The following is a 15,254-nucleotide window of genomic DNA, read 5'->3' as shown; positions in this document are numbered from 1 at the left end:
GATTACTTGTTAATTTCAATGGCGGAAAGGTACCTTGGAAAAGGCACAGCAGAGAAAGCTGGCAGTCACCACCTCAACCAAGTGATCAAAAAACTTCACCACTGCTGGAACAGGCTGTCCTCACTGTGTTCCCTGCTGTGATGTATTACTGAGAAGGGCACAACATCACTTTCAAAGAACTTGGTCCTGCCCAAAGTGTGTAACCTGAATCTAATAACTAGGAAAAACCCAGACACATGCTGATGGAGGGACATTCTTTAAAAAACAAAAACACAAACAAAAACAAAATGGTCTGGACTCTTCAAACAGATCTATGTCATGAAAGGCAAAATCAATCCATTAATTAAACAAATGAATGACTGGGAAACAGTTCTAGCTTGAAGGAGACAAAAGAGAGAAGACAGGGACTTCCCTGGTGGTCCAGTGGTTAAGAATCTGCCTTCCAATGCAGGGGACATGGGTTCGATCCCTGGTCGGGGAATTAAGATCCCGCATGCTGTGGGACACTTAAGCCTGAGTGCCGCAACTACTGAGCCCATGTGCTCTAGAGCCCGCATGCCACAACTAGAGAGAGAAGCCTGTGTGCTGCAGTGAAAGATCCTCCATGCTGCACCTAAGATTCCACGTGCCGCAACTAAGACCCAATGCAGCCAAATAAATAAATATTTAAAAAAAAAAGTGAGAGAGAGAGAGAACACAACCAAAATCAATGTTTGATTCTTGATTGGGTCCTTGATAAAAATTTCAAAAAAAAAAGGTAAAACAGCAATGAAGGATATTCTAGGGATAACCTAGGATATTTGAATGTTAACTGGACATTATTGGGTTGGCTAAAAAGTTCCTTCGGCTTTTAAGTTAAAAATAGAGACACATTTTTCATTTTCACCAAGAACTTTATTGAACAGTGTATTCACAGTTTTGTTCCACTACCTTCTGCCATTTTTCAGGCAACTTCATAATTCCATCTTCCCCAAACTTTTTATCCTTTTGAGCAAAGAACTGTTACGGGTGCCTTTTACAGTCTTCAAGGGAATGGAAATTTTCTCACTAAGAAAATTTTCTCTCTTCACTTTTGTAAAGACTATAAATAAATGGAAATCTGAAGGTGCCATGTCTGGTGAATACAGCAGATGAATCAGAACTTCCCAGCCAAGGTGTAACAGTTTTTGCCTGGTCATCAAAGAAACATGCTGTCTTGCATTATCCTGATGGAAGATTATGTGTTTTCTGTTGACTAATTCCAGACGCTCTTTGTCGAGTGCTGCTTTCAGTTGGTCTACTTGGGAGTGGTACTTGTTGGAATTAATCATTTGGTTTTCCGGAAGGAGCTCATAATAGAGGACTCCCTTCCAATCCCACCATATACACAACATCACCTTCTTTGGCTGAAGACCGGCCTTTCGTGTGGTTGGTGGTGGTTCACTTTGCTTGCCCCAGGATCTCTTCTGTTCCACATTAATGTACAGTATCCATTTTTCATCGCCCGTCACAATTTGTTTTAAAAATGGAATGTTTTTGTTACTTTTCAGTAGAGAATCACATGCAGAAATAGGGTCAAGAAGGTTTTTTTCACTTAACTTACATGGAACCCAAACATCAAGCTGGTGCAAATGATTTTCAGTGCTTGATTTGAATATTTTGTGTATGCCTGCTATCTGGTATAACATTGATTGTTCTCAATTAATGCCTCGATTTGACCTCTGTCAACTTCAACTGGCCTACCCAACCGTGGAACAACATCCAGCGAGAAATCTCTTGCACAAAACTTCGCAAACCACTTTTGACACATTCGATCAGTCACAGCGTCTTCTCCATACACAGCACAAATCTTTTTTTTTTTGCGTTTCAGTTGCGTTTTTACCTTTCTTGAAATAACAAAACATAATATGCCAAAAATGTTGCTTTTTTCATTCCATCTTCAAGATTAAAATGGCTACTACACAAAAATTCACCAATTTTGATGTTTTTTTTTAATGCACGCTGATATGACAGCTGTCACGATACAATCTGAAAAAATTGTTTCGAATGAAGTTAAAGACAACTAAGTGCTACTAGAGCCATCTTACGGAAAAAACCGAACGAAATTTTTGGCAAACCCAATAGATAATATCACATCCATGTTAAATTTCCTGAGTGTGAGTGTTGTACTGTGGTTAGACAAGAGAATGTTCTCATTCTTAGGACATACTCACTGAATTATTTAGTGTTAAATTCATGATGCCTGCAATTGTCACAAGCTTCAGAAAAAAATTATATATATATATATGTACAACATTCTATATACAATATTATAAGATGGTATACATTCCTATTAACATATAGGGTGATAGAGAAAGCAAATATGGCAAAATAGTAACAACTGCCACTGAATCTAGGAGAGTGGTATATGGGTATTCATTTTACTATTCTTTTTTTTAAAAAATATTTATTTATTTATTTTGTTTGCACCTGGTCTTAGTTGCAGCATGTGGGATCTTCACTGCAGCCTGTGGGAATCTTTAGTTGCAGTGTGAGGACTTCTTAGTTGTGGCATGCATGTGGGGATCTAGTTCCCTGACCAGGGATCGAACCCTGGGCCCCTGCATTGGGAGCTCAGAGTCTTACCCACTGGACCACCAGGGAAGTCTCTCATTTTACTATTCTTGTAAGTTTTCTATAGCTTTGAAATTTTAAAAATAAACACCTGAAAAAAATACCCCTCTTCCCCTCCCATCCCCAGCGGCAACCCTCCAGTAGGTTTAATAGGCACCCTTGCTTGTGTCTTTCCTTGAAAATGTGCATTGTTTTATATGAGTGTTCTATTATATTTGGTTTTTTACTTTTTTCTCCCACTCAGTACTGTACTGCTTGTTTGTTTTGCATTCTGCCTTGAAGATCCATCTGTATTGCTAATCTCTTGAATCTCTTTTCTTCTAACTTCTGCTTGGTGTCTCAGGGGGTGCACCCCTCACATCTTACTCCTCTGTCCCCCAAGGATGGAAACCAGGCAGCCTCCATCTCTCCACACCACAATGAACAGCCTTGGACACGCTCCCTTAGGGACCTGGTGAGACTCTCCCTAGGGGAGAGTACTGGATGCAGAGATACTGGGTCTCCGGGCATACTCAGTTTTGCTATGTGGCATTCCGGACTAGGTAGCCCCATCACATCCACTGGCTTTGCAGGAGGGTCCCATGTCCCCACATCTCCACCAGCCGTTGGCATTACCCAACTTCTAATTCTTGCCACTCTGACTCACTGTCAAGTGACATCACCATTGCTTTATTTTACATTTCTCTGATTTCTAATCGTTTTGAGCATCTTAATTGCATGATGGCCTTCAGGTTCTCCTTTTCTGTAAATTGCCCGTTCATACTCTTTGCCCATTTTGCACTTTGGGTTGCTATCTTTTTCTTGTTGATTTGCACGTGTTCCCCACAGAGTCTAGATCTGCACTGTCCAATATGATGTGTCTAATGTGACACTCCGCTCTCCACATGTGGTTACTGAGCACTTGAAATATGGTTAATACGAATTGAGATGTGCTGTAAGTGTAAAATACATTCTGGATTTCTAAGACTTAGTAGAATGAAAAGAGGATGTAAAAGAGCGCATCTCGTTAATTAGTTTCTATATTGATTACATGTCAAGATGACAATAACTTGGGTATACTGGGCTAAATAAAAAGTGTTATTAAAATTATTTTTACCTGTTTCTTTTTACTATGTTAATGTGGCTACTAGAAAATTTAAAGTCACATATGGGCTTGCATAGTTCTATTAGATAGCACTGGGTTATTGAACCCTTGTCAGTTTCAATAATGATAAATAATGTTTAGGCAGAGCTTCCTATGTGCCAGGCACTGATCTAAGAACTTTATATTTATTAGACCATTTAACTCTCCTAACAACCATGTGAGGTGGATACAGTGTTAGACATTGCAGATGTAGTCTACCACTGTGTCATGTGATGATTCACTTTGTCCATGTTATCCTTCTTTGGAAAGAAATTTTTTTTTTTTTTTTTTTTTGCGGTACGCGGGCCTCTCACTGTTGTAGCCTCTCCCGTTGCGGAGCACAGGCTCTGGACGCGCAGGCTCAGCGGCCATGGCTCACGGGCCCAGCCGCTCCACGGCATGTGGGATCTTCCGGGACCGGGGCACGAACCCGTGTCCCCTGCATCGGCAGGCGGACTCTCAACCACTGCGCCACCAGGGAAGCCCCGGAAAGAAATTAAAAAAAAAAAATTCATCTATTCACTTGGCTGTGCTGAGTCTTAGTTGCGGCACGCAGGATTTTCGTTGCCGCATCTGGGATCTTCGTTGCGGCATGCAGGATCTTCAGTAGTGGCATGAGGGATCTTTTAGCTGCAGCATGTGGGATCTAGTTCCCTGACCAGGGATCGAATCCAGGCCCCCTGCTTTGGGAGTGGGGAGTCTTAGCCACTGGACCACCAGGGAAGTCCTGTTGGAAAGAAATTTTAAATTTCACTGTAATAAAACATACACTTTGTGGTTTGTGCCTGCGACATTTCATTAAGGAGGCTCTTTGTACCCTTAAGTCACAAAGGTTTTTTTTTAACCCATTCTATGTTTTTTCTTTTCCTTTGTCTTTTTTCCACCTCCAGTTCATCTCACGTGTGGGGTAGGCATATTCCTCCATAACCTGCACTGCTCATCAGCTGTGTGACCCAGGGTGAGCCCCTTCCCCCCCTATACCCAGTCGCCTCATCTGTAAAATGGTGATCAGGACAGGAGCCCCTTCCTAAAGTCATGATGATTATACTAGGATAAATGAACTATTCTGTGTCAAATGCCTACAATGGTGCTGGGCAGATAGTAAGTGCTCAGTGAACATCAGCTGCTATTATTAAACTGTTGTGGTGAATAACACAGTATTCATAACAGAAACATGATAGAAATAGATACATTTATTATCCCTTACTGTGTTCTAGGCCATGTGCTGGCTGCTTTTCAGGAGTAATTCCACTGGATATCTCCCCCATTCTACAGAGGAGGTGACTGAGGCTCAAAGAAGGGGAGCCACTGGGTTCAAAGTTGCACAGCAACTCATGGGTGTGATGCTTTAGCTCCTCCCCCAGCACTTATGACATCCCTCTGGAGGTGTAGGTTGCATGTGAGGCCTGCTCCTGAGATGTGCGGGACAGGTTAGACCCAGGAGAGACATTGCTGAGGGACATTGCCTCGGCCAGAGTGATCTCAGAGTTTGATTGCCTGGCTCTTTGTGGCCTGTGGTTTGACTCCCCCGATTAGCTTGGCAGGACTGGACTGACTCAGCGGGATGGACCTTGAGGGGAAACAGAGGAGGTGGGCTTGACTGGGCTAGGTCCTGTGGCCCCAAGTCTCAGCCCCAGTGCCAGCAGCTGCCTTTGGCTGCTGGATTTCAGGAAGTCACCATAAAACCCAACAGTAGTGCTGCTTTCTGGAGGGCCAAGGGGTAGATCTCCTTTCAAAATACATCTCCAGTCATTTCCTACCGCCTCCTCGGTCACCACCTGGTCCAGCCCCATCACCTCCCACAGCCAATTTCTCCCTGACCTCCCAGCTCCACCCTGGATCATCCCCAGGTCTATTCTCCCTCCCCCCACCCAGCCCTACAACACCCAGAAGTCACCTGTGAGCACCTAAGTCAGTTCCCACTCTTCCTCTGCTGATGACCCCCACAAAAAAGCCATGTGCTTTTAAAATACGTTGATGAACTATTTCATCTGGAGTCAGGCCTGGCCACATTGATGCCCAGCCTAATCTTCCCAAGGAAAGTTGAGCCCCCATTGAGACAAACCAGCCAGACGTCAACTCCAACTTCCAGGCAAAAGCAACTCATGCCGTGTCCCTCCTGACCTAAGCTCTTTCAACTGGCTTCTCCTCTGCCTCAAGCATGGGGGCCAGTCTCAGAAGGGCCCTGACTCTGGGCCTGTCTCATTCCTGGGCACGCCCCACTTTACCCTCTCCTGCTCTCTCTATTTCGCCCACACCAGGCCTCAAGGGCCTCATGCTCCACGCCCCTGGTCTGTCTAGGAGCCTCATCCACAGAGCCGCAGCTCCAATGGCCCCTCTCTGCACCCTGACAAGCTCCTATCCCTTGGCCTGTGCGCCTGGGGCCCACCATGCATCGTCTCTCCAAGCTCTCCGGTCACGGGAAGTATTTACTTTGCCTGCTATCATAAGCTGAATGGTGGACCCCCAGAAGATATATGCCCATGTGCCTGAACCCGTGAATGTGACCTTATTTGGCATGAGGGTCTTGCAGAAGTAATTAAATTAAGGATCTCAAGGTGAGATCATCCTGGATTTAAATGGGCCCTGAATCCAACGTGTCCTTATAAGAGACAGAAAAGAAGACACAGAGACAGGAAGGGGAGATGGCCTCGTGAAGACAGAGGCAGGGATTGGAGTGATAGCCACAATCCAAGGAATGCCAAGGATCGTTGGCAACCACCAGAAGCCAGGAGAGGTGCATGGAACAGATTCTCCTTCGGAGCCTCCAGAAGGAACCAACCCTGTTGAAATCTTAGTTTTGGCCTTCTGGCTGCCTGAACTGCAAGAGAATAAATTCCTGTTGTTTCAGGCCACCCAGTTTGTTGTACTTTGTTATAGCAGCCGCAGGAAACTAAAACAGAGGTCTGTGTTTCCTGGAAGACTGTGAGCTCCACGAGTTCCCCCCACGTCATTCCCCCTTCCCCGCCTCCCCGATGGCTTTGTTTGCCTCTCACTGGGTCCCCTGGGGCCTAGTGTTGAGCTGGCCTTCAGGAACTGTGCCCAATGACTAATACATGAATCCTGAAGTAGAAACAGGATCCTAGGAAATAGGGGCTTTCCTGGAGCCAGACAGAATATCCACTTCTTCCAGGTGGGAACTGGAAGCAGTAGAGTATGGGGGACCCCTTGCTGGGGGTACCCACCAGCAGACCTCAGGGCTGGGTGTGTTCCTCCGCACACTCCCTGACATGAGCAGTGATACGGCAAGTGTTACAGGTCCTCTTGTCTGAATCGCTTTGTCACCAGATTACTCATTCAACAAACACTCAGAGTGTCTGTTCTGGGCCAAGGGCGGCCCTGGGTGCCTGTGATGCAAAGATTATTAGGGCATGGTTGGTGACCTCAAGGAAACTCAGGTTGCTCAGAAGGAGGACCTTCTGGAGGGTTCCCAAGGCTATCGCTCCTCTCTTCATGACAAAGAGGGAAGTTGTCTCACTGAATAATCATAGAGTTTGAGAACTCAGAAGAAATCAGACACCGTCACGTCCCCCTCTGTCACCAAGCATGGAATCAGCAGGCCGTGAAAGCATTCTCAGGTTTGTGGGAGGGAGCATGAATTTCTGTACTTTTAAGGACTAGATTTTAATAGAAAATAGATGCTTATTGTTTGCTTTGTGCTATTTGGAAATGGAAGGTTGGTGTGTTGAAATTTCAAGAGACTGATGATATAGCTCAGGTACTTGAAGTTATACAATCAAATGACAGTCTCCCCCTTCCCCACCCACCCCCTAAACAAAGGAAAATTAAGACAAAGCAAAAACCAAAACCTTTGCAAGCTCCTGCCTCACTCAGGGAAACCCGTAGTTCTCCAGTGGCCCACCAGGCCGTGCACCATCTGCCCTGCCTTCACCTCCCACTCACCCCTTGCTGTCCTGGCTGTTCCTTAAACTCAGGCACGCTCCTGCTTCAGGGCCTTTTCACAGGCTGTTCCTTCTGCCTGGAAGGTCCTTCCCTCAGTATTCACATGGCTCTCCCCTTACCTCCTTCAACTCTTTGTTCAAATGTCACCTTCCCTGTGAGGCATTCACTGACCATGTTACTTAAAACTGCACCCAACACTCTCTACCCACTTGTTTTATATTTCTCCATCACTCTCATCACAATCTAGCATATTAGATGATTTATTTATTCTTAATTTTCTTCTTTCTCACTCCACTCACTAGACTGTCAGCTCTGCAAAGGCAGGAGTTTTTGCCAGTTTTGTTCACTGCTGTGTCCCCAGCATCAAGAACAGAACTGGGCACACTGTAGGTATTCAATAAATATTTACTGAATGGACAATGCTTATTATGTGTTAGGCAGTATGCTGGGTCCTTCAATGATTAACAACTAATGAGAATAACTAATATTTAAGGAGATCTGAGGCAGGTTTACCCCAACTGCCTTAGAATATGTGTCTGTGTTAATTGCACACTTGCTCCATGCCAGGCCTGTGTGAAGTTCTTCTCAGGGGTTAGCTGTCTGAGTTCTGGCTCTGGGGGAGTGAGAAAGTTGGGAGTGGCTATGATTAGTCCTGTTTCACATGGGAGGAAACTGAGGCTCTGAGAGGTTTGTTATTTGTCCAGGGGAATGCAGTGATCAGAATTCGAACTCAGCACAGTCACTCTCCAGAAGCCAAGTTTTTAATACCACGTTCTTTTGCCTCCCCAATGCCCTACCTTGCCCAGTTTTCACACCTCTATGAAGTCTGTACCTTCATTAGCCCTGTTTTTAAAGGAGGCCACTCAGACTCAGAGGAGTGAAGTCACTTGCCCAAGAACACACAGCTGCAGAGCGGCAGAGCTGGGAATCAAACCCAGGGCTGCTCAGTCCTAGAGCCTGATGCTCCGCTGCTGCCGTCGAGTGAGCAGGTGGTGACAAGACAGCATGGGAGTGAGCCTGCTTTAGGTACAGTTTCCTCAAGTTGGGTGAGGGCTGGGGTGGAGCTGTGGGTCTCAGGGGCTTGCCTGGGCATTTGGTTCCTGGACCTGAGCCGAGAGCACTGACCCAGAAGACCTTGGACTCACCTCAGTCTTTGGAGTTACCAGCTGTGGGCTGAGAAACTTTCACATTGGGATACAAAGATAACTGACGCACAGTGCTTGTTCTGTGCCAGGCCCCGTTGTGTGCTTATATATCTATACCTGAAAATCCTTACAACCCTAGAAGTACTATTATTATGCCTATTTTACACTTGAAGAAACTGAGGCACAGAGAGGTTAAGTCACTTGCTCAAGGTCACACAGCTAGAAAGTGATTGAGCTGAGATTCAAACCTAGAAGCAGGAGCAACGATAGAGGAGAGGTAAGGGCCATCAAACATTGAACTAGATCTTCACACCCACCTGAGCAGGCCTGGCAGAATCAATGTGTAGAAAAACAGGAGTGAGGAAGCTATTTCCATGACATGTGAGGAAGAAAAAAAAACATAGCATACAGTATGTACCACTTGTATAAAAAAAGAAAAATATATTCGTGCAGCATCTCAGAAGGAAATGCACAGGAGACACTGGGAACATTCACTGGGGGTGGACTCAAAAGCGGGGTGGGAGGGAGAATTTTTAACTCTATGTGCCCTTGTAAATTTGGTACTGCGATTACACAGCCAAAAATTGAAACTGAAAATTTAGAAATTATGCTTATGCTTATATAAGCAGACTCTCTCTGGGAGGATGCACAAAAAACATTTTTTAAAAAAGGAAAAATTTTCTAATGCCGTGGCTTGTCTACAGTGGTCCTGAGGAGGGAGGGGACTCGACTTTTCACCACAGGCCGAATGTAAATTTTGAGTTTTCTACTGTTTGAATCAATGCGACACTCCTGGTGCAATGGATAAAGATGAAGTGGGCCCAAAAAAGAGGCAGCTCCACATGCACCAATATGGAAGGAACTCTGAAACGTGGTCAGATAGGCAGCATGGGAAAGTAAAATAAATCTGTTAACGGGAAGCTAAGGAGGAGGAGAGGTCCACTTGCAGACAACCAGACACTTGACACACACAATCGCGTCCAGCGTGGGCAAAAGCTGTACATCTGAGGGGCAGGCTTTCCGTCCACTAGGATCCTTTCTGTCTTTTTCACTGTGAACATTTTCCTAGACTCACACTGCCCCATCCACTGCCCTGGTTAGGTTATTGCTCTAAGTTACCAGAACTGTGACACATTGAGGCTTTGTGCACATTTGTGCTGGTGGCCCTTGGATATGGATTTCACAGGGACCTGCTATGTAATGAGGGAGACGGGGGCGGGGGGATTGGCAGCGCTGGGGGTCTGTGACCCCAACCGAGGCCAGGGCCAGTTCTGCAGTAGATGTCATCTTGGTCCCTGGTTCAGTAAACAAACCTTGTGATAAGGTCCCTTTTGGCTCTGATACTCCAGGGGTCACCTCCCAACTAGGATGGCCTCTCTGGGCTCCACATGGCTACCCTTCTAAGACACCCATGTCTTACCCAAGTCACCGCTAACCATGTGTGCCTGCTGAGCACTTGAAATGTGGCTGGAGCTACCAAGCAACATCTATTGAATCTTAAAGAATTTCTGTTTTAAAAGACATAAAACATTCCCATCACTGAAGAAAGTTCTCTTGGACAGCACTGCTCTTAGACTGTTTTCAGTGGTTAAATTCTTTCAGTGGGAAGGGAAAGCCACTCCTAGGTTGACGTTAAACATAGTGTTATTTAAGTTTTTACATCAAGACGTTTTGTAGCAAAATAGCAATACATTGTTCTCCGCCTGTGTAATTACTTACCTTAAAATAAAACCAGTTCCTTAAAAAAAGTTGCAAAGTAAAAGCAGTTTCAGTGGCCTGCAAATAAAGGGAGGGCAGGAAATAGGTCTTCACCAGGGCAGGGCCGGCCCTGGGCTGGAATCCTAGTCTGGTTTGGACAGGGTCTGCCTGACACCAGCCTGTTCTTGCAAGTAAGGAGTGGGGGGAAATTAAGAGGGTAGAACATACACCTCCCTTTGGCCCCAGCAACCAGACCTTGGAAGATAGGGAGGGGACCTGCTTAACTTTGGCCCCAACCTTCACAAAAAGCAAGCTCTGAATCCACTGGACTCTCTGGATGCCTGGATCGAGTCCTGTGGGTTGCTGTTATCCACGCCACATCCAGCTCAAGGAGGGCGACTTCTCTATCCCTTGCAGAGGACTCCTGCCTTCTGCTCACCCCTCCCTCCCACCCACCCACCCACCCACCCAGGCTGACTTTGGAGGGTTGCCCAGACCCCACCCCAGCCCGTCAGGAGAGCCCTCAAACAGAGTCACAGGACCGCTCCCCTGAGGTTTAGCATCAGTCTTTAATGCTATCACACTGCACATTGACAAGTCACACTTTGGTCTTGTGTTGGCAGTGGCAACTTACAATGAGTCTAAAGGTCTGAGCACCAGACTGGCCTGCAAGAACAATTCTTGTTCCTACATGCCTCCCCCCGCCCCCACCAGGTTCCTTCCGAATTCCATCATGGCCCCTTACAGAGAGCAGCAGCTGCTGTGGACTGTTTCATTTGAGTGCACACCAACTTTACACGGAATTATAAAAACATATTTACAGACGTTCCACAGTGCTCCTGTAATCAGAAGCAAAGACCCTTTTATCAAAAGGGATTATACCTAGGGCTGTGCAAAATGCAAAAGGATCAGATCCTTTTGAGAGTCCAGAGTCCATTAAACGAAAAATTACCTGGGCCACTGGTAAATCCCAGGTGTGCCAAAAGATTGCCTTACAGAAAAGGAAAGTGAGCGCACTCAGCCTTGGAGCCAGGGGTCGAGAGGACCCCCTGCTCTGGCCAGGGCCCCAGACGCTCGAGGGAGAGGCAGCTGCACAAGTTACTCGCTCACTGGAGGCCGGCTCCCTTGGTCTTGCTGGAACGAGAGAGGTATTGCTTGTGGGAGCCAGCCAGGCAGTTCGGCAAAAATAGTCTAGGTTCTCAATTTGAGATGGCAAGAGAAAAGACGGGATTCTTCAGGGGAAGAGTAAGACGTGGGAGACAAATACAGAATAAAACATGAACTGATTACACAACAGAAACTGAGGAGTGTACAGGGTTTGGTAACCAAGAAGGCAGGTCCATACCACGTCTAACATCTGCAAGCAAAGGGACTACAGAGGGATCAAGTCCAGCTGTGGGTCTGCCTCTCCCCCTGGGCAAGGCCTGGGGGAGGAGGGTGTGGGCCCATCCCGGAGGGCGGCAGGACCCAGCGGGGCAGACTGGACTGCCTTTTCCTGCTGTCCCCACCACCTGCCACCTTATCGCTCGAAAAACCACTTAAGTCTAGTGCACGACTTTAAAAGATTGTAATATATTCTCTAGAAAACATTCAGCAGTATGAAAGCCCGCCCTGGGCTCTCCCGCCCTCTCATGGGTCCACAGCTGGTGGAACAGTCTGGAAATCCTTGAGCTCTGGAAAGGTCCCTGGTCAGTCCTTGGGGAACATAGTTGACTATATCGGAAGAACCTGCTCAAGAACGGTTCTTGACGTCTGGGGAATCCTTTCGGGGAAGATCACTTCAAACTCAATAATGAGGTCCCCACGTTTCTCGGGCATTTTGGGGAGAGGAAGTCCTTCTCCAGGAACTTTTCGCCGCATGCCAGGCCTGATGACATCTTTGAATACAACAGGTATGGTCCTGCCGTCCAGAGTTGGGACATTCACTGTACAGCCACACAGAGCCTTGGAAAGCAAATGGACAACATTAGATAGAGAGTAGCTTCGGAAGCTCACATCCTGCCCAGAGGCTGTTTAATGTAGGGGAAGCACCATAAGGCCTTTATAGCTAAGGCCCTGCCCCCAGATCCACCCAGGTCACCAGCACAGAAGCTCTGGAAAAACAGAGCCCTGCAAAGTCTTGTTGCTACTGCACCTCCCAAGCCTGGCATGCACCAAGAGCTCAGAAATGTGTCAAGCAAATACTGAACTGTGTCAAAAAGCAGCCTTCTCCCTCCACAGACGTTGCCCTGCCTAGTGCCTTACCTCCCGAAGGGTGATCCTGGCTGGGTAAATGACATCAGAGCCATCTCTCTTAAAGATATTGTGTGGCTTGTCCTTTAAAACAAAGACGATGTCGGCTGGAATGTTGTTGGAGGTCTGGTCTCCTTCCTTGGGGAAGGTGATTTTGGTCCCTTCTTTCCACCCCCGCTTCACTTCAATGGTCAAGATTTTGTCTTCGTTGCGAATGCTCTTTCCATCAGGGTTCAGCCGCTTATGAGAGATTTTCATTTTCTTGGTACAGCCGCTATAGATCTCTTCAAGTGATACCCTAAGGTCATGGGTGACAGGGGGATCCTGCTTCCTTCGGGTGGGCTCTTGGGCAGGGCGGGAGCGGCCAAAGTTCATGTTGGTGAAGCCACCCATGCCAATGGGGAAGCCTGAGAATGGGTCATCGATGTCCATGCCTTCCTCCCCGTTGCGCTGCCCAAAAAAGGTGTCAAAGGGATTTCGGCCACCGAAGAACTCAGCAAACATGGCGTGAGGGTCTCCATGGAATGTGTAGCTGAAAGAGGTACCGTTAGCACCACCGCTGCTCCCGCCACTGGGGCCACCGCCCTTTAGGCCTGAAAAGCAAAAGCAGAAGAAATCAGATGGCTGGCTAGGAGCTTAGCTCTCCAGGAGCTTTCCTTAAGGAAAAAAGCTTAGGAACCATTGCGGGAGGGATTTTCTTAGCCTGTCTGGGAAGAATAAGGAAGAACCCCAAGCTTTTACCTCCCACTTGCAGCGGCAAAAACAGAACCCTTACTCCCCAAGGTAGGTAGTTCATGACAGTGGTGAAAAGCTCAAGCTCTGAGATGGCCACATCTCTTGGGGTCACCCAGGTCCTCACACCTGAGTAACCCATCCTTCCTGCAATGTTACAAGGAGTACAAAGAATTCACTAACAGATCCGATGAAAAAAGCACAACCCAGGATCAATTTTCACTAAATGTTAACTCTTAAATACTTTAGGGCTAGAGACGTGTGGGAGAGTAGAGAAGAAGGTGAAACTGTAAACGGAGACTTTCAAATTCTCACACCCTGGCACTTACTGCCACCATTCTTATTTAAAAAGTCACTTCTTTCTGAAGACCAAGCCCAGAAGGCAGCCTGAGTCATCAACGGGCAACTGGACAACAAGAAAGCTTTCTTTTTCCCTGAAGAGGGCTACCCCGGGGGGGCTGGGCAGAGACAGGCCCCATTGCTCCATGCACCTTGACGGCCGACTACGTGCCCGGCGCGGAGCCACGTAAGCACTTTACAGGGATTACCTCACTCCACCCTCAGGGAGCCCCGGGAGGTCGCTCGGCGTTAACTGTCACTTTCGTTTGCAGGCTCACTACACGCAGGCTGTGCCCGGCGCTCAGCCAGAGGCCCCGCCCTGCACCCCAGGGCGGCAGAGCCTCCCACCTCGCCCAGGTGAGCCTAGGGCCCGCGGGGCCACAATGCCACCAGTCAAGCTAGGCCTCCGAACCCTCTCCTGCTGCACCCCGGACCGATCGGAGCCGTGGGCGGAGGCGGGCGCCCAGGGAGGGGCAGCCCCAGACATACTAGAAGCTTCTGGGCGAGCAGCGCAGCTCCTCCCATTGGGCGGCCGCCTATCCGAGAACGGAGGCCCGTGTGGCCAGAGGGCGGGGGCTGCTCGCCCCCGGGGCGCCGCAGCGTGGCTGCTGTGCCTCGGTTTCTCCTCCTGTCAAACGGCGGGGCCGCGCCCCCGGCCGCGCGCGCGCACACTACCTTCCTCCCCATAGCGGTCGAAGATCTCGCGCTTGCGCGGGTCGCTGAGCACGTCGTAGGCCTCGGCGATCTCCTTGAACTTCTCCTCGGCGCCGGGCTCCTTGTTCTTGTCCGGGTGGTAACGCAGCGCCTGGCGACGGTAGGCCCTCTTGATCTCCTCATCCGACGCACCGCGGGCCAGGCCCAGCGTCTGGTAATAGTCCTTGCCCATTGCCTGCGCCTGAGGCCCGCCGCCCAGCTGCAGCCGTCCCCCGGCTCCGCCGCCGCCCGCTCCCGGAGTCTATATACCCGCCCGGCGGAAGCTTCCAGAGCCCGCCAGCCCCCTCCAGAACCTTCCGCCCCGCCCCCTACGCAGTTTCGACCAATCGCCGCCGCCAAGTCTGCGTCGCGCAATATCCGGGGCGGGGCCGAGCCGCCAACAGCCCCCGGCTCGCGGCGCGCCCCTTCCCGCTCCGACCTCGGCAACACCTCCCCGTGGCTTGCGCCCCCGGGAGACGGAGGCCCCGCCCACCCTCCACGGGAACCAATAGCGATCTTGCTTTACTGCTCCTGACGACCCGGCCGGCCGCGCAGCCCGCCCCCTGCCTGGGTCAATAGGTTACGACGCGCTGCTCCGGGAAGGGGCGGGGTCGGGGAAGAGTCCGCCCCTTCCGTAGCAGAAGCAAACTTGCCCGCTCCTATCTCACGGGGCGTGGGAATCAGTTCCTGCCAGGAGTCTCGGGGCGGGGGAGTTACCTAATCTTTCCTTGCCCCAGACACCCACCCTGCTTCTGGGACTAAAATTACCCACCCGCCCTCTTCTACCGGCAGTAGGG

At 48.7% G+C, this 15,254-nt stretch overlaps 1 protein-coding gene across 1 annotated transcript; it reads right to left on the bottom strand.

The window, feature by feature from the left end:
- Window positions 1–12,004: 12,004 nt before the first annotated feature.
- On the bottom strand, window positions 12,005–14,739 carry DNAJB1 (DnaJ heat shock protein family (Hsp40) member B1). Its single transcript, XM_082623716.1, has 3 exons — window positions 14,440–14,739; window positions 12,706–13,286; window positions 12,005–12,405 (listed from the first exon to the last, which is right to left on the bottom strand). The coding sequence occupies exons 1-3, from the start codon at window positions 14,648–14,650 to the stop codon at window positions 12,175–12,177; spliced, it is 1,023 nt and encodes a 340-aa protein (XP_082479842.1). The 5' UTR covers window positions 14,651–14,739; the 3' UTR covers window positions 12,005–12,174.
- Between the last annotated feature and the right edge of the window lie 515 nt (window positions 14,740–15,254).

This window comes from Mesoplodon mirus (assembly GCF_964341445.2).
Source record: "Mesoplodon mirus genome assembly, chromosome: 5".
Lineage (NCBI taxonomy): Eukaryota > Metazoa > Chordata > Mammalia > Artiodactyla > Ziphiidae > Mesoplodon > Mesoplodon mirus.
The sequence above is the reverse complement of the archived record's forward strand: the minus strand, read 5'-3'. Positions and strand labels throughout refer to the sequence as shown.